The following is a 20004-nucleotide window of genomic DNA, read 5'->3' on the forward strand; positions in this document are numbered from 1 at the left end:
TATGGTTCAAATTGTATTGGCTCGTAAACATTGCTCCTGGAAAAAGCACAAAGGGGATTAATGATGTAATTTTGCAAATCATTTCACTGGTATTATCAGGCTTTGAGATCCTTTTTCAAAAAAGCACTACTGCCATTTAAAGCTCTTCAACGGTGGCGCATGTCGTCGACTTCTTCTGAATGTCCTTAATAAAATTACACAACAGCATGTTGCAACCTGGAGTGAGTGTTCCTGACTCACCGGTGTAACTGTAGATGCTGTTTACGGAGTCTGTCTGTGCTGGAGGAACGGCTCATGAATGCAGCCCTCGAGCAGACTTGCTGGGTCAAGTGTCAAGCGTCTTTACGTTTGCAGGCAGGGACTTGTTGCCAGATGTTGTTCCAGCAAAGAGCACGCGCACCTCAACTGATGTCTAAAGTCAACACCGTGAGGCTCTTTATTTTTCCGGTATTAGCCGAGTGGCGCTCACGTTTCTTGACCCCGGCTGCCCCCCCCCTGTCGTGATGTCTGGTCTTTTAGGTGTTATCTGGTGCTGAGCGTGTCTTTGTGCGTCTCACTCCAGACCGCATTCTGCAGAAGGGAAAAACAATGCTGCTCTATTGGATGAGCTACGCAATGACACATTTTCTGTGTTACCGCAGGCATCGGGCTTCAATATCTTCATTAAAAAAAGAAAAGGAAAATAAACATGCTATCATATAAAGGCTTGTGTCTCAAATTGGCATTATTTTCGGTTTTATTTGTCTGTCTTGTTTTCCCACACATTTGAACTGATGCACTTTTCAGTTTGCTGATGTTATGCTCCATCCACAGCAGCACAAATGCAGTTTTACGGAATGTAAGAGCTGTTCCTAAACTACTGTATGGGTTGTGACGGGTGAGGGTCCCAATGTGATGATCCAAACCACAGTCCAAACCGCTGAATAATTTAAACTTTATCAATAAAATGGCACATCCTTCAATTTCTGAATATATATATATAATGAAATGTTTTCTCAGGAAAAAGTATTGAAGTATTATTTTTTTACATTTTGCTCTAATAGAAGTGAAACTGAGAGTTTGTGGTCTAAAAATGTTTAATAGATGATTGGAGCAAACTCCTCGATGCCCTGAAATATAATATATTAGCATATAAATAAGAAAAATGAGCAGAAAGATAAAGTATTCATTGCCCTATTTTGCTGTTGGAGTGATGATTATTTATAATCAGCGTGGCTTAATGCTGTGTAGCTTTTCAAAAATGATAAAGTCCCCGTGATTGGGCTCATTGGCCGAGCCGTTGCCATCGAGTGTAACTAGAGCGTGATCTATTAGAATACATATGTTTTATTGATGTATGGGCTTCGTGTTTATCCTGGCATTCATTTATTTATAGGTCGATGCTGTGATTTTTCTTTTCTTCCTACAGTAATGAATAGGATAAGGCTTGAAGCTTATCCACTGCTCCCTTTCATCCCCAAGCTCTCTCTCTCTCTCTCTCTCTCTCTCTCTCTCTCTTGCTCACCAAAGACCCAAATTGAAATACTGTATTTTAAAGCCTCGTTCCGGCTGTGTTGTCGCAGCACTCTGTCAGCACCGATGACGTGGAAACATTTGAAGGTTATCCCGTTTTTAAGCGAATCCTCCACATTATGTCACTTTGACTCTTTTATATTTGCCACTATCAGAATAGCGGGGTGCGTATGTGGGGCAGTCCCTCTGCGTGCTCTATATATTTTTGAAAATGGTTTTATTTTTCAATTTCTTCTCTCGGAATAACGGCCATTAAGAACCGCTTGGCACCAGAAAAAAAGCTTGCATTGTGTTGCAGTCTGTTTATTTCTGTCTTGGCAGCAACACAGCGCTGTTAGTTATTACAGGTTAAACACTCACAGACGTTTCAGCCAATACCGAAGAGTTTCTTTTTTTCTCTTGCAATTACATTGTGTGTGTGTGCGAGAGAGGGAGCTGTGTGTGGGTGGGGAGGTTCGGGGAGTTGTTGAGTTAAGATTAATACTTGGTGAAATTATTAAGTTTCCTGGGATCAGAGGTCATTGCATTCCTCAGTGTGTGTCGGTGGATGTGGGTGAGATTAGAGCAGCCATGTCTCATATGGGATGTGTGTTAATAAGTGCACAGCAGTCGACGCTACCATCATGAGGCGATCACATGAGGGTGGACGGGGGGGGGCAGTAGAAAGACAGAAAGAATTGCATGAATTCTTTTATCCCTTTTATTACAGCTTCATTTGACTATAAATTAAGGCCTGTGAATTGTCTCTTGTAAAACATGCAGCGCTGTGACTGTGAACCGTAATTTTCTATTGACTTTGCAAATGGAAAGCTTGAGTCGACAGCCCTTGTGAGTTTGCGCGCCGGTAAAGCACACACACACTCACAGGCCTGTTGAAACACACATCCAAATGAATCCGATGAGAATGATTTCATAATCCGTCGCAATAATAAACTTCTTTGAACGGTTTAATTGGCTCTTCCTGGAATGGCATGGCTTCGCTTCATTTGATCTGATGAAAGAGTAATGTTGCTTCTCCCCAGGGGGAGCATGCACAACAGTGCACAAATAATGAATTAAGAGCACTACCCTTTTTTCTTCCAAGTGACTGCCATAATAAAGGAAGAAAAAAATCACACAGTGCTTACACCGCTCTCCCTCTAAATTACTTTCATGTGCGATTGCTTGTGTATTTCATTTCCAGAGCTTGTCTTAAGTGAAAATAATCCTGATTCCAGGAAGGTAATGGATTGAGGTCACATGGAAATTAATTGTCATCTGAAAGCGCCGTGGTCATTAGACATATTTGATTAGACATGTTTGGAAATGTTCCAGAGACATTCATCATTTGCAGCGCTGTGAAAAGTCACTTTTACTGTACACAGTCGTGGAAATGCCAGCACATTGAATGGCCTGTGTGGAAGGATCATGTCTGTAGACGGGGGGGGGGGGGGGGGGGGAATTGCAACAGACGATGCAAAAAACAAAAAAGGGAAAAAGAAATATGTAAATGTGAACCTGACAAAGTCATGACGGTTTGGGAGAAAGTCGTCTAACCTGTGAAATATGAACAATGGAGTCTGTATGTATAACAACAGTATGGTCACAGAGCTGAGCTCATTACTGGCAAATACATAATGTATGTACACACACACATATTCACTATCTCCACAAGTGAGGTCATGTTTTTACCGGCGATGGTTTGCTTGTTTGTTTGTTTTTCTGTTGCAACATTTTTTTTAAAGCTTAGGAGCAGATCTTGATGAAGGTTTCTGCAGAGACGCGCTACAGTCTGACCCTGGTGCTGAGCACCTATCACGTTAAGGTCCGATCCGGATCCGAGTTGATGTTCCGGATCTGGTTATCGAGAAAATTCAAATTTAGAGGACTCAGTACCTCCTGTCCAAAGTCATGAATGAATGAGCTATCATTAGAATGTTGCTTGTAGGTGCAATGACATAAAGGTAAAGTGAGGTTTGTACTCTAAAGTTGTCCGAATGTTTTACTCACCTTTATTAATTGTAAACCCCCAACATACCGGATCCTGATTCCAAAGTAAACAGTTTAAAACTAAGACTTATTACCTTATCTGAAATTAGATTAAAGTATTTTTCCTTTCTAGGTAATACGACTTGGCAGGGAATCTGTCACACACACACACTTGCATAACAATTTACACAATATCCTAAGTATGAGATAAAAATATGCGAGTGTATTTTTAACGTCCTGGTAAACACACACTTGCTGCGATGTGGGCTTGTCTCCATGGCAACACTAGTCAGAGTGTGCCAGGCCCAGCGTTTTGACAGGCTCTGCTGATGATGATTGAGAATTGCTACCTGACTTGTTGTCCTCGTCTCCACAAACATATGGCAGGAGCTGCCCTCCGCCATTCATCTGCCAGAAATATTCCCTTTTCCGATAATAGCTTTTTAATGTTGCATTTTGTTGAGCATGCATAGCAGTCGCCTCCCCCGTCTCCTCCATCCTCCCCTCCATACACACACTCACCCCCCAACCCTACCGCTTTATAATTACATTTGCTGCCGCTCACATAATTATAACAAAGAGGAATAGATAGGAGAGGTAGGAGAGTGGGAGAGAGTCAAAAAGAGGTGGAGGAGGAGGGGGGGGGGGTCTCGCATTGATTTCACTTTGAATTGTTGTCTTCCTCCCGGTGCTGCTGCATTTAAATTTGACAAATTGTCAGCATCTGCACAAAGGGGCTGTATTTTTCCTCAATATAGTCACATATTACAACATGAACAGATCGTAGCTGAAGCAGTGGGCCACGGTTTAGAACGGAACGCGAGACGTTTTACTCCACATCCACGAGCGCTGGATTTCATTATGCAGTTTGTTTGCATGCGTAAAGCTTATATTTAGATGCAATTGGAAGCAATCGTGTTGCATTCACGAGGCCGCAGATGAGGACGGCAGCCCGTAAACACGATTATCTGCTGCACACTATCTGCCAAGGCGTTAGCGCAGACCGTCTATTGTTACCTGGGCTGTAAGATGCCAGACCTGAAGGCGGAGTCGACCCGAGCAGGTTCAGTTTGAGTCGACCTGCCGTAGGAGAAGGACTGTGCAGATGTTTCGCTTTGTGCGCGTGTTTTTTTAGCGTTCATTCTTTGAGCTCTTAGCCTTGGATTTAAACAAAGGCAGCAGTAAGACGCCTGGAAAAGAAAAAAAAAGAAAGTAGTGATTAAAGAAGGAAATAATCGCCAAATATGAAAATGAGTCGTAAATATTTGTCTTTCTGCTCACACAAATTAATATATTTTGCAAACTGTACATGCGAGCTTAAATTCCTCACCCCTAAATGACCTATGACGGTAAGTAGTACTTGCGCATTTGAGTATTTACACTTTCCTACAGATCCTATTCGCCAAGCTTCCATGGGGAGACTCGAGGTGACTCCGAGGGTTCATCATCTGCTTCATTGCGTGTATCCAAAACAATATACACCACTCTGCCGGTTGTAATGGCCTCAACAACCTCTGCCTCTGAGAGCAGGAGCATTACCGGCAGCATCTCACTCATTACGTCTCCGCTTCGGCAAGCGAAAATCCCATGATTTATTAGCCCCGGAGAACCCCGGGCACGACGACTGGTTTGCACAATGCATCGCACACCTGCAGCAGCAAAGACACGGCAAGTCTGTGGGAATGGGAGTCATTTCTAATACTGCGGGATCGAGGTCTGCCACAGGCTCCAGCAGCAGACAGGCTCTGTGAAGGAGATAATGATGCATTCACACACAGCCGTGTCTGAGGGAGGTAAAGGGAGAGATGTGTAGCTGATGTGATGCAGTATTTGTATATGAAATGATGGGTTTGATGGGAAGTAGAGTAGAACGGGATGTCAGAGGTGTTCCAACAAGGAGAAGAGATCCAGTGAGACCCCCCCCCCCCTCCCACACACACACCAGAAAACATGTATTCCCGCCTTCTGCTCGGCCATTATAGTTTATACTTTTATACTGGATACAGATAGATAGAGAGAGATTGACTGTTAGGGGCTAACCCGTCGACAAAAGGTGTGTTTTGACCGTGAAAATAGTTTTGGGTTTCTGTCGGTGCCGCTCGATGACGGAGGTCAATGGGATTTATTTGGCTCACACACTGGAGAAAAGCAAATCCTCGGTCACAGTCTCACACAGAATGATCTGCTCTCTCTGTTTGGCACGTTGTTTCACCAAACGCACCTTCAGGTCTCGTTTCTCTCATGCTGCTTTCATCAGCCTCGTTTCCGGGCACAGCAGGCAGCTGTTTGCTCCCACAAAGCCCCAATAAGTCCACTGTGCGTTACCCCGATCGGCAGACAGACACGCAGACGGGTACCGTTAGCAGCTATCTGGTGAAGAGCATCCAGAATAGGAGGCCGCGTATTTCCCTCGGGAGTCCATGGAGAATTAATCCCTCTCATATGCAAAAGTGTACATCTGCACCAGCACTTTTATGCGGTGACGGTGTGATCTGTCACCGGGCTATTTTCTGCTGGTTCTGCTGACTCTGCAGAAGTCAATTAGTGGTGTTTGAAATGCATCGCCTCACAGCTGCGAACATAACATAACAATGCACGATGCCTGGGACAGATCTCAGAAGCAGATACCTCAAGCCCCGAACAAAGCAGGTTCCCATGGACGAAAGGCTTTGTTATTTTGTTTTATTTTTGTCATTCGTGGCGAGTTGCCCTTTAAATGGAGGCTGCGCCAGAGAGAATCAAGTTGCTGTGTGTCTAGAATGAAAGAGCTATTTACAAGAAGCTGTTGATGATGCAGGGATGAGTCAGCTGCACCTCACTGGTACCTTTGTCTGAGCTCTGTTAGTAAAAAAAAAAAACACTTTCATCCCTGCCATTTGCTCAGGTTATACTCACATAACGCGTGGGTGTTAAACATCAACCTGTCAAACACACAGGTGAACAATCATCGCTGCTGCCAGTCACTCTCTGTGAGTCTTTCCCTTCTCTTACGTTGGAATGAAAGGTTGTTGTTGTTGTTGAAAGCCAGGCATAGCATATTAGTGTAACAACAACAACCACTATTCATGCCCAAGAAGGAGCCAAAAGCCGTCTCAATTAGATTCAGACAGAGCAGTCAGAAAAACAGTTGCAGTTGCATTCACAAGTGAGAACAATGGCAATAATAAAAACGCAGTATTTACCGATGGTAAATGCAGCTGAGGTTGATCTGATGCCATACACACACACACACACACACACACTCACTCACAATCTGCAGCGAAATAATTGCTGCTTTATCATCGATGATATCCGTCTGTGTAATTTTGAGACACTAATGTACTCTGTCCACCCACACACTCCGTCTCACTCTGTGGGTGCAGTGTGTAATATCTGATGGTTTGCGCTCATAGAAATGCGTTAAGTACATGTTTCATTAAAATATTTTTTGTCATGTTTTTTTTTCTTTTGCTCTTGGTCTCAGACGACTCTGTATAGAAACGCGCCTGGAGCGCAGGAACAGAGGAATATCGCTGCTGTCAGATGTGGAGGAGTAAAAAATGGCTGATGTCTGTGTGTGAAATAAAACAGTGGCTGCAGTCTGCAGCAACTGTTTTCTACTTGTGCCTTTGTTCCTCACCTTCACTGATGTGCTGTTGCATTCTCTGGCCTATCACCACCAAATGTAATCGTTAGAGACTACATTAGGAGGGCATGCAGCATCACCGGCAAGCAAAGTGGGAGCAGAGTCATGAAAGGATGGCTCCGTAGTTCTATTAGAAGGCTCCACGGGGAGGCTTTAACCTTCAGCAAACAACAATAATGGCACCGGTCCGCATGTCTTCTCTGTAGAAAAACTGACTCATGGTTCATTTATTCCATATTTAAGGCTACTGTGGTTTGAGCATTACGAACGCCACCGTTGGCATGGAGTTTGGTTTTGTGACTGGGACGGAGGTGGCATGTGCTGAGTTATCATGAGCCGCAATCACAACGGTCGCAACGTTCAGCTGTCAGAATTCCCCTCCAGTCATATCCGAGACTGATTAGAATTCAAACCAAGGCAGTTGATGCTTATCAACGTTGTTATGATGTCTTTTCTCTGTTCTCTCTGGATTTTAGTAGTTGATAGGAGTTTGCGTTATTTTAAGGGGAAGTTTTTTACAAATTGCAATATAATACTACATTCTGCATTTTATTTCCTTGATTTGATTTCTGACCTAAATGCATTTTGCTCTCCAAAGCAGGAAGTGAGCTTGTAAAACAGTTGAATGCTCCTTGGCATCAGTCAAAGAGCTTGCGTCTTTATTTCTGGCCACTCCTCCACCACGTTTTGTCTGAAATCTCTCCGACACCCGAGTCGCCGATTTAAAGTGAAAGCGCTGCATCACCTGTCTCGGGTCTCTGCTGCTGCTTCAGAGTTCAAACATTGAAAGTGTGCGACCCCCTTCACTGACGCCACTTTTACCTCCCTCTGCTGTACAGATTGAAGTCTGGGTCTTGTTTCGCAGACGATTCTGTGTCAGTATGTGTCTGAGTCGATTCACCAGTCCATTCCGTGGCTTTTATTTGCTTGACATTCAGACTGCTCCCCCATGAATCGTTTGTATCGTGAATCATGCTCTGTTTAATCCTGTTTTTATTCTATTCCATTCTAATTTCGGTGACTCAACTCCGCTTCTGTTTTCTGTTGCTTCACCACTGAGCTCTCTTCTTTTCAGAAATGCATCTGCTCTCTGCTTACATACTTCAAATACGGTCTTGTCATGGGTCCTTATTTTATGGCTGCTTGTAAATTTCCAACGCACCGCTTGTAACCCAGTCCGCCAGACCCGAGCAACCTTCATTGTCTCTGCGTGGGCGGTTTCACGGGTAAAGTTTCATTTACAAATCCGTCCCAGGGGAGGGCTCCTTCTCGCCTGTGCAGATACATATCCGTCCTGAAGCTTTATTTCAGGTCTCGTCTCTGCGATTGGTTAAACATCCTTCCAGTCGTCTGCGTCTGTCCTCTGTTACTTTTTAAGGAGCAACTGAGTGAATCAGTCTTTGGAGAATTCCGGTCAATCCGTGACGCATAAACAACTTCAGTTGTGTTTTCTTTAAAGTCGTGGTTTGGGCTCATTTCTGCCGTGTATTATGTCCCACATGTCACAACTAAAATAGATGTTTAATCGCAGTAAGCTATTTGCTGTTTTTACAGATTGTAAATTATAAATACTAATACTACTTGTACTCTGTCCTGGGGGACGTTACGCACTGTACCGACACAGCCATGTATTTCAACATAAATGTTAGCTTTGGCTGTAGGCCATGCTGATAATTGCTGAGTGGGTGTCAAGACTTGGGTGAATTTGCAACCAAGTGAGATGACAAAATATGTCAAAACATGTTTTTACCCACCAGTTCTTGTTCCAACCATGCCTTCCTCCTCCTCCTCTTTATTCCTGACTCTGTTTGACCTCATATTGGTGAGAGGAAGTTGAAATTAATCTTCAGAATTAAGAGTCAGAGTGAAGCTGCCTTGTACATATTTGACTTTGCTTAACTATTTGAGCTGTAAATGTTTATTTCTCTGCAACTTTCAATTATTAACCTTCATAACAGCCTCGCTACTCATTTCTATAATATCACGGCTGAGGAGATTACAAAGAAGATGAAAAGAAATATATATAAAAAAACTTGTGTACACTTGAGATAGATGGTGGATGCTGCTTTGAGCTGCATGCTAACACAACAGAGTGTTGGATTGCGCGTACCAGCAATCTGTGTCCGTCAGGAGAAAACCACGTCTGAGGAATGGAGAAGGTTTCTTTCAGCCGGACCGGCTGACCTTTGACCCTTTCTACTAGCGGGGCTAAAATAGAGGGCCTCAGCTCCCATCTGTAGTTGTGATTAGAGTTGCCTCCTTCAAAGAATTATCTTTGATTCAGAGCTTTTCATTTTGCTTTTTATGAAATACAAAAAAAACATAAATAAAATGCCGTCAGAGCCGTCGGTTGAGCGTCAGATTTTAATGAGGACGTTTCAATCCGCCACGCTTTTAAAGAGACTGGCTTAATGTGAACACATGCAGATATTGAGTTTTTTCTTCAGTCATTTTTTGGGAGCAGTTGAATTCTCCAGTCGGCCGATGCGTCTCTCCGTTCCCAGCAGCCTCTCAATCAATCGCTCGGTTTTATTGTGGTTCCCTGTGGCTCCAGTCTGTTGATGCATAGAACCATCAAAAGTCTTCCACGGCTTTCCCTAATGAATTTTCATTATCATTGACATTAACCGAACGGCAGTGAAACGGCGCTATTAGGGTCGCATTAAATTGAATTTGAGAGGTGAGAAATTGTTTGACAAAGCCATGTCGGAGCGGCGTGGAGCCGAGAGAGATGAGGTCGTTAGGGTTTGCGTCTCGCCGCTGAAGCCGCTTCCGTGACTCGGTGGGTTCCTTACCTGTGTGTCTGCAAATGTTGTGTATTTGTTGTCGGTCTTAGCGGAATATGTGTGTGTTATTGCCTTCTGAGCTTTGTGAAAGAGACGGAAAAGAGTCCTGCGGGTCTCTCCAAGGCACGAGTCCAAGTCGTGTCAATGACCCGGATCAGCAGAAACCACAGGCCGAGACACAGACCATTTTTAAAGCACGGCCAGGGAACATGTATAATGTAATTATCTCTTTCTTTGCAAGTGCGGTGACAAAAACACTTCATAGCCACAGATGGGTAAAAATATCCCCCCCGTGCTGTGAAGCTCAACAATGATGCCTTTTTATTTTTATGTTACAGACTGTAGACGTTCATGTTCCCACTCTAGAAAACCGATCTGCACGGAGTCAGAGCACGTTTGATTTCCTTTGTGTTATGCTGAAGCTGATGACGCCTCCTTTATGCAGCGGAGCAGATCAGCAGTTCTGCAACAACTTCTGCCACAGAGAAACGCCGCCTGGTTGACCTTGTGGGTCCGCTTGTGTGCGTTTTCTGAAAAGGTGCGGATGCACAGTTTAACCCCGGTTGGAAGCTTCTTCTGCCGAGGCGGCTGGAGTGCGTTCGGATCGTCCTCTGTCAATAAGTCAATGAGTCTAAGCTTTGCTGCAGCTTTCTCTTACACAGCGGTGTTTGACCTGATGAAAAATGTAAACAGACAGGCCTGTTATGTAACTCCGAGTGGATAGTCGGGGGGGGGGGGCTTTGTGATTTGACTGAAAACAGACCCGTACTGAGAGTGTGACCTCACTCAGACCTACGTGACGTTCTTTGAAATGATGTCACGTGTGTTTAAAGGATGAATCTCCACGCTTTTGTCATCGTCATCTTCATTTTGCATTCATTGTCTCTTCTTCAGATTTGATCCCCTCAACGAGAGTTTGCGCTCGATTGTTTTAAACACAATTCCAGACATCACAAATCGGCTTGCCGTCGCACGATGCATTCAGGGGTTGATTTCTGTTTTTGTTCTCTGTCTTTGTCCATCATTTAATGAGTCATCTGCAGACTGAAGGAGGCGGTGAGAGCCGCAGAATGTGAAAACATCGAAAGAAGAAACACACCCAGTGCTTTCTAACTCGAGATTACAGCGATGAAAACGTGTTTTTCTATTGCCAAAGAGGATGACAAATGCACAACAAAATGCCCTTGGAATTTTCCACATGCTGTTTCTCCACAGCGTCGCCACGGTTGTGAAAATAGCACCATGAAGTGATGGGTTTAACCTTTTTTTTAATGACTGCCTCTTTGTTTTATTCTGCTCTGGCGTTATTGTAACATTTTCTTGATGGGAATTTGATCTGACAAAAAAAATAATAACACAGTGTTCTTGGCAGCGAACAGCCTTGGATGTGATTTAATTGTCAGCGCGAATGGAAAGCAAGAATGTTGACGCTGTAAAATATGTGACTGCACTCGGATTATTTGAAGCACTCGCTCTCCATTGAGCTTATCTCTGTTTGTGTTGCTGCGTGGAGGCGAGGCCCCCGCGCCAAGAAGTTACATTGCGTTCGCAGGTTGACATAAATGTGGGCGTACAAAGGACTTAAATACTTTATTGTGTGCGTAATGTGAGCCGAGCAATTATATCGGCCAGACTTTCAAACAAAGAGCTCCTATCAGGCAGGTTCATGTGGTTTGAATTAACGGCGTTCGACTTGAAGAGACGTGAGAAGACTAAACAGGGAAACAGAGCCACGGCCATCGGCACGTCTGACGCGCTTTACAGTAAACGTAATTCTTTATGATTCCGATAATGGGGTGATAACTGTGGAAGTCCTGCTATGAGAAATAAGAGAAAGGCAGCCATTATTAAATCTGTTGCTGTGGTTACCAACACATCCGTGCGTTGACTCCGAGCAGCTGCATTGAATATATATCGCTCGGCACAAACAGTTTTGTTTAAAATATCTCCCTTCTTGTGGGCTCAGGGGTTAATCCACATCTGTCATTCAGATTATTATTCTAACGGTTTCACAGCTACGAGACCCTCATCTGAAAGTATATCTGTCCGAATGGAAATAGAGTTGCTCTGTTGGGCTGAGGAAGAACTCGATTGTCGGGTTTACCAGCATTCAGAGCCATGTTGCACGGATCAAATTTAAAAATAACTAGCTACAGGCTAGCAGGACTGTGAAATTCCTCTCTTGATTGTTCCTGTCATGTAGCTTCGTCCTCTCAAGCTGCGATAAAGGGAATTTATTTTCGTCTACAAATGCTTCAGTCTCTCTGTTATTCAAGTCGTGAAAGTAGAGATTTTATCCAGCAGGGCTTCAGGAGTGTCTCCGTTTTGAAAGCGACGTTCTCATTGTCGCCGTTTCCTTTCCTTCAGCTCCAAACCTGAAGGGACGACCTCGGAAGAAAAAGCTGTCTATCTCTCAGAGGAGGGACTCCCAGGGTCCGGCCCAGGGGTCGTCGGGGTCGACGCAGGGGTCGACGGCGGTGCTGGCACAGGACACGTGTACCCCAGAGAGCAAGATTAGCAGCAAGGTAAAAAAATACAAATAAAAAAAGATGATTAATGACCGTAATGAGAATCTGTAAGTGAATTATGTAAATGTTTATAAGTACCGTAATGAGACTTTTTTTTTTTCTCATGTGAAAATTGCTTGAATGGATTATCCAATATATTTTTCTGCTAAATGTTTTCTCTTTCATCAGTAATTTATTTTCATTTGATAATATTGTCATCATTTCCTTTGTATGTTTGTCAGTTGCAGATTTAGGTTCATGTTTGTTGGACTTTTCATGACTCGGGTATTTTGAGGCTCAAACCATAACGTAACCATGACATAACGGGGAAACTGAGCTGCTCTGGCAGAGCTTGGTGCTGCGAGTGTAATCTATTATATGGATAAATCAGTCATGACAGCGTAGCTATGTCGCAGCACTCCCTTTGACTATGTGTCTTTTCTCTTCAGCCTGCTGATAATCATTTAAACAAGTACAAGCTGTTTTCACTTTGTTTCCACTCCATCTTTCCATCAGGATCATTGTGACAATGGAAGAACCACTCGGGTCGCCGTGTTACCTGAAGGAGAAGAATTTACATTTGCAGTAGAAAGAAGTCAAATCGTTGCATCCTTCGGAGTGCGACTTCGATCGATTTTGCAATCCTTCTATTTTATTCTATTAGTTTTATTCTATTAGTGTGTAATATTGAAAGTGAAGGAAATAGTTACCCTAAAAGCCCTTCCATGGCTGTTACTCCCATGACCTTGGACGGTTGAATCAATATTAGCAATTCTCTCTCAATGGGTCAGACTAATATGTGCGTAGCCTGCGATGGCAACGAGAGCTGCTCCATTGATAATCAATGGGGCCTGCAGGAACACTCGTTTGTGCTCGAATCAAAATAAAGTTCATCCAGTCTGACATCATTCGAGTGATGCTCTGTTGCTGGCTTCGCTCTTCATCTGAAGCTGCACCCAGTGACGGTTTTGACGATCTCTCCTGGCAGGTCAAGCCCAATTGCAAAGCCGTACCCAATGGAAAAATAACCACAACGGCCAAACACAGGGCCAACGGCCTCGGCAAGAAGCCCTCGTCTGAGGAGAAGGAGAGAGGGAAGGAGAAGGAGAAGGAGGACACGACAGAGGAGGACACGCCAGAGGACAGCAGAGCAGAGGAGCAGGCTTTCTTAGTAGACCTCTACAAGTACATGAAAGAAAGAGACACGGCCATAGAGAGGATCCCCTTCCTCGGCTTCAAACAGAGTGAGTAGGACACCTCGTCCTCTTATTCCCTCCCTGGCAACAATGCTAAAGTCTGCATGGATAGCTTGGCTGCTGCATCATGTCAACACACTTGTGCTGCAGAGAAGAAACAGAGGCCCGTGTTTCCTATTGCATTTCAGATATCCGATTCAAACGGCGCTCTGGAAGTTCTACAAGTCATTGAAAACCACACAGGGAGGATTTTAATCAGAGTGGATTTTAATTAATAAGCACCTCTGACCATGTTATCCCCCCCCCCCCCCCCCCAGTCCTCCCCATTGTTGCCAGAAGAGAAGCCAGTAGTTGAAATCAGGGCCAGAATAAACACTGCCGAAGTCCCCAAATTACACAGCAGTTGAAAAGCAACACAATCTGCCGCAATAATAATCTAAAGGTATAATTGTCTGTGTGAAAAATCTCATCTAGCGGTTTGCTGAATGCCCGGGAGGCTCGCTGTCAGAGCACATTTGGAGAGAATATCTACTCACTCCTGTCAGCGCTGCTTCCTGTGAAGGCCAAGAACGTCCTCTAAGAGCCGCGCAGAAACTTTTACATGCATGGGAAACACGTCCGCCTGAGATAAAGGATTTCTAATGTAGGTCGGGGCGCTTAGCTTGCACTCTGTGCACGGCACGACGAGGAGAATCTCGCACGTAAACATCAAAAAGGGGCGAGCGGCGGTCTCTTGGAAGCGAAGGCTTGCATTTGTTTTATGCGTTTGATCTGGGGGCGACGCGCATGGAAATGCAGGCTCTCATCTCAAATTGTGCTTTTTAAAATGCATTTCTCTCTCTCTCTCACTCCTGTACTCAAGGAAGGGAGTCACATTTGCATTCATGTCAAACAAGCCGAGGAAGGATTTGGCCGTAACATAGCAGTGCAGCAAATTAATGAGACCAGAGAGAGACAGAGATGTATTGAATTTAACGCCGACGGTTTATGGCACAGTAAACGCCGTTCCTCTCGGCTCTTACATGAAGATAAAGCTCTGGTATCCTCCACTCACTAAACGCACCACGGTATTCTGACAATCCTTTCATCTTGACTGCAGACATGTTGCTGCTTAAATAGGTCATTGTGGTTGACGGCGAAAGAGAGCGGGAGCGAGAGAGTAAAGAGTTTCACGGCCAACGTGTTGTGTTCAGTCGCCGTTTCTCCGCTTGAACCCGGCCTGAAGTCGAGGTCCACGTGCCGACTGCTTTACATACAGAGCATGCTTTGGATCCCAAAACCAGACACATCATAAGCAAGGCCCTCATTAATGGGGAAATCATGCTGTTTAAAGTTCGTCCTTGGCAGCAAGCTCACATCAGCATGTAAGGAGGGGGGGGGCAGCACAAAACTGGCCACGAATGCATTTGAATATAAAAGAATTTGCTTTCCCACAGGAGATGAATGTGTGTCACTTTGGTTTTGTTTGAGAAATAATCTTTTTGAGTTATCTGGAGTTAAACAAAGCAACAGATGGTTGAATGATTTACCGGACTCAAGCTCGCATTGTTGTTGGCCTGGCCACGAAAACGCTGCACAGTAATCTCATCGCCGAGCCGCGGAGGGTTATCTTGTTGGTATCGCTGAAATCACGGCGGCCCAGAAGAAGAGATGTTAACCTTAAACGGCTCGTAACATATATTCAGACAGTCATTTGGTCGCTTTTGGCACGGCTTCCATTTGTTTGCTTGAAGAATTGATGTTACACTTCGGGGCTTGCAGCCGTAAAACAAAGATTTATTTTGGACCCCTGAGACCTATAATGATTACAAGATATTCAGTTTACTGAAAGAAACCCAGCAGATCTTTACATCTGAGTAGCAGCAAACTCAAATAGCAACCTTCAGATTTCTTAGCGCAAATAATCGTTGTTATTGTTTTACTTTTCAGCCATTTGTGTAGTTTTTGAAAACTCATAAATAATGGTGGCTTCCTTTAGTAAAAAGATAAGTTGAAACAACATTTTTCACATTTGAGAAGCTGGATCAAAAGAATGTTTGTCATTTTATTTCGTATTTCTGCCAGAAATACAGATCTATAAGCGTTTTAGAGGTTTTTTTTTAAACAATAAACCAATGACTTCAGCTGTAAAACATTTTTCGTCATTGCCTTACACCTACTATATGAAATGCTTCAGGATGGTTCTGTTCCACAGTCCATGATTGACTGTTTTGTGAAAGGAAAATGTGAGTGTGAATTACTTCAGTCAACCCATTCATGCAGCCTGAATGCACTCTCACCTGAATCATAGGAAATGACAAAAAAAAGTGTTTGGCCGTTTCATTCCAACAGCAGAGGAGAGAGAGAGAGAAAACACTTTCACGCAGTAGTTTATTCATGTCGGCCGCTGCCCTTCTACTTTTTATCACTTGGTTAATATTGACTTTGCCCTATAGCTGCTGCTGAAGGTGTATAGGTGTGTGTGTGTGTGTGTATTTTGTACTGCATTGCTCACAATCACATATTGTGGAACATCATTTCCAATTTGTCTCCCTCTTTGAGCCTTCTTGTCTAATTGCCATGCCATCGGTGCGCCATTGAGGCTGCATTGTGTTCCTGTTTTGTCATCCTTATCTCGGCGATAATTGCCCCCCCCCCACCACCAAATAGAGGGGAATTAAGAAAATAAATTGCTAATGATGAGACATCTAAGAAAAGGCATGTTCGCTCATTTCCTTGATCTGTTCCATTCGCTCGCTGTCCCATGTGCTATTGTCTCAATTACAGTCGATGCATAACGCGCTGGTGAAATTCCCCATCATTCTGTTCCTACCATCAGAAAGCACAATAGTTCAAATAGAAAAGCCTACCGTGCTCCCTTTGTTATTCACCCCGTTCATTGGCAACAGTTGCAGAGAGGAGGGAAGGGGGAAAATCAATGCTGTCAAATGCGTAGATAGGAAAATGTCATTTTGACAAATGCAAGGCTTTGTGTACGCACAGATTGAATTTTGATGGATTTCTCCCCAGGCGAGGCCTCCTTTTTTTTTTTCTTTTATAGGCTTTCATATAAAAATGTTAAACAATGATGTTACAGAAAGCAAATACAAATGTCATTGGCACAAAATGTCCCCCAATGAACTTGTGGTTCTTTGTTTGTGAAAAATATTTTCCTGCAAAGATAGACAGCCATTTCAAGTGTTTCTGAAAGCACAAGAGGCTATTTTTAGGGAAATGTTGCGCAGGGCTTGTATTCTGATATGGCCTGTCAACGTGTGCTTGCATGTGCAAATCAATGAAAATGAATTTGCATGAGTTCAAACAGAAATGTTTGCATGTTGCCAAGTGTTATATGCTCGTAAATGTTTTCATTCATGCCTGCAGGCTGCTGCTAACGGCTAACAAATCACCCAGCCCGGATGGAGCATGTGCTGAGTCTGTCGGTCTGTCTGTCTGCGTTTTGTCCTACTGATCCATAATGACTGCTTTGATAATAAAGTTGAATATAATCTCACTTCACAGCGATAGTTACTGCTTCCTTTGCAACTTTAGATTGAAATGTATCTGCTCATAAAACGTGTTGTTTCAGCTGCACCTTTTAAATGCCACCGGCAGGCTGGTGCTGTAAGCTGATCATTTAATATCTGATGAATGTGAAAGAGCTTGTTCTGCACGTGGGAGTGTTTGTTATTTATTTTTTACGTCGAGTGCGTTTTACTGCTCATAGTTAAACATAAACTCATAACGGCTTGTTTATTCATTTTGGTTTTAGTCCTCTTGCTTAACAATGATGTAAATACTTCCTCCAGTGTATTTCTCTGGTGTAAGGGACTCTATATGACGTCATGTGTTTCAGCTTAAGTCTTTTCCCAGCGTTCCTGATTGTCTTGTTTGTCTTCTGTCTCTCTCAGTCAACCTTTGGACCATGTTTCAAGCTGCTCAGAAACTCGGAGGATATGAATTGGTAAGTATTCACATGTGTGGCAAGATATTCCATCTCTTTGGTCCAGGTCCCTCCCTACCCTCCACTCCCCCTCTCTTTTCTGCCCCCCTCCTCCTGATGCCTTCCCTCTCCTTTTGTCTTTCCCTCTATTATCTCTTTCTCCTGCATCCAGTCTGTCTTCCTTGTATTTTCTTGTCCTGCCCTCCTTTTGCCCTTTGAGATCATTTGCTTCTTTCCCAAATGAGAAATTCTTGCTCAGAAACACATTCAGCAGAATAAAATTATGGCATTTTGTTAAAGAGAAAAGAAAAAAACAACTCTTGAAGTGGAAAACACATGTTCCCCTGCTCTGCGCTGTTCTCAAGGAAATTAGTTCAATTGCTCATTTTTTCCCATGTTGGAGAAATGCACATGTACCCAAAGAAATGTGCATAACCTTTGTGCTTGCACACACACACACACACACGCACACGCACAACACACACCCGCTGAGTGAGTCAGAGATAATTATGTTGGAGGTATTTAACTTGGCAGCTTTACCTGCTATTTATTCATGTGTGACGTCCTTCTAAAGTCGGTGTTTGATCTTCAGTTATCTGTTACTTTGCCCACGTCTCCTTCTTCATTAGCTAACGGGTGCTATATTATCCCAACAGACATCCAGATCAAACCATAAACAGGATGCAGCTCTTGTATTGGCAGCTCATATCCTTTTTAAGCCCCCCCACATATCTGCAGCTGATTATCTCACGTTTCATGTCGAGGCTTTGTCGGCAGCCTGGAGTTTTTTGTTTTGCGCTGCAGCCTGTCATCCGTTGCGGGATAAGGGTTTCTAGCAGGAACAACTGGCTGCATAATGTTAACAGAACTTGAGTGAATTGAGCATTGATGATACAATAACTGGAACATTGTGACTCAGTAACTCCCTAAGAACTCAGGATGATGTCAACCGCGGATGTTTTTCTCCTGTTTCTCTTATTTATTTATATAAAAAAGAAAAATTAAATCCCCTCAATCGACCTTCAACCCCCCCCCCCCCTGTCATCCTTTGCCTCTCTTTCTTTTTCGCTTTGTGTGCTCACTTTTCATCTTCCCATCCATCCCTCCAGATCACCGTCCGCAGACAGTGGAAGCACGTGTATGATGAATTGGGTGGGAACCCCAGCAGCACAAGCGCTGCCACGTGTACAAGGAGACACTACGAGAGGTGAGTTATTGTGCTCAGCCGCTACATACGACACGTTATTGCTATACGCGAAAGAACAGAGCTGTTTTGCCTTGCCTGAAGTGGGTGAGCTTCGCCACAGCTGCATCGAATAGGATTTCACAATGCTTTATTCATAACATCAGGACACTACAAGGCAAATATGGACCTTTTTCGGGTGGGGGGGAGCAAAAGCATTTACATATATGTGCAGAATAGTTTTGCAAATCACTCCCCACTGTTTCGCTCTCATTGTTGTGGCATTCAGTTTTTTAAGTGTTTTGCAATGCCTGCCTTATGGGCCCGATCCGTTGTCTTAGCAGGAATTGATTAAATTTGCGGCACTAAGGAACCAATTAAACTCCCTCCAAGCCAGAAAAAAAAGGCTTTAAAGGCTCAAAATGACTGTAAAGTTTTGAATTATTAACTGACCTACATGGATACTCATATAAAATAAGCCCCCTTTCCTCTGTATATTCATTGCAGGCACGCAGAGCTGCATCCGAGATCTGAAAACGCCACTTTAATGTATTCATCTAATCATTCAGTCAGATACTGCAGCATTTTAAACCGCCACATTAGAATCACTCAGATGGTATTACCAAACCAGAGCAAGCATATGGATATGATCCCGAGGGAGCCGTGTGCACGACTGCTTGCGCACACGCAGCCACAATCACACAAATGCACACATGCACACTACTCCAAGGTTAAACAAATGCCAAATGCAATCATCCCAACAAGAGAGCGATAAGCAGTCGCTCATGAGCCAGGACATTCCTCCAGGCCAGCAACCCTCTCTGCATCCCTCTGGCTGCTGCAGAGCCATGCAACAGTGCAGCTCTCTCTCACACACACGCACTCACACACTCACACCTGTCAGCAATACAATAATACACTGGCAGTACCATATGAGGGAGCTTCATATTGTGTCGAGATTGCATGCTGAAAGCAAATAGCAAGCACAGGAAGTGGTGGTTGGAGGGGCTTTCCAGGAAATATGTGAAGCCATAGTTGTGAGGAGTGTAACATTTGGTGTGTTGTGCTTGTACACAAGTTTACAGTGTGCCTTTAAATGTTCTGCTGAGGGTGCTTTTTGTGCTTCCGCTGTTTTAAAGGCAGAGCTGATGCACAGCAGAGCTCCTTGTTTCCTCATCCTAATAATAGACGCAACACAGCTGGCCCAATATCGTTTCTTCTTCTTCTTTTTTTTTTTTTTTAACCGCAAGAGACACATGATATGTCTCGGATTCCTGTTTAGAGACTGTTTATCTTTGAAAACAG

At 43.8% G+C, this 20004-nt stretch overlaps 1 protein-coding gene across 1 annotated transcript in view; it reads left to right on the top strand.

Moving 5' to 3' along the window:
• Positions 1–20004, top strand: part of LOC137916012 (AT-rich interactive domain-containing protein 5B-like) — a 62819-nt gene that overhangs the window by 34068 nt on the left and 8747 nt on the right. Inside the window, exons 5-8 of the mRNA XM_068759136.1 lie at positions 12259–12416; positions 13387–13642; positions 17485–17537; positions 18626–18723. Coding sequence (XP_068615237.1) covers positions 12259–12416; positions 13387–13642; positions 17485–17537; positions 18626–18723 — 565 coding nt within the window. The remainder of the gene's footprint in view (positions 1–12258; positions 12417–13386; positions 13643–17484; positions 17538–18625; positions 18724–20004) is intronic.

The sequence above is a fragment of the Brachionichthys hirsutus genome, unplaced genomic scaffold, assembly GCF_040956055.1.
Source record: "Brachionichthys hirsutus isolate HB-005 unplaced genomic scaffold, CSIRO-AGI_Bhir_v1 contig_818, whole genome shotgun sequence".
Taxonomy (NCBI): Eukaryota; Metazoa; Chordata; class Actinopteri; order Lophiiformes; family Brachionichthyidae; genus Brachionichthys; species Brachionichthys hirsutus.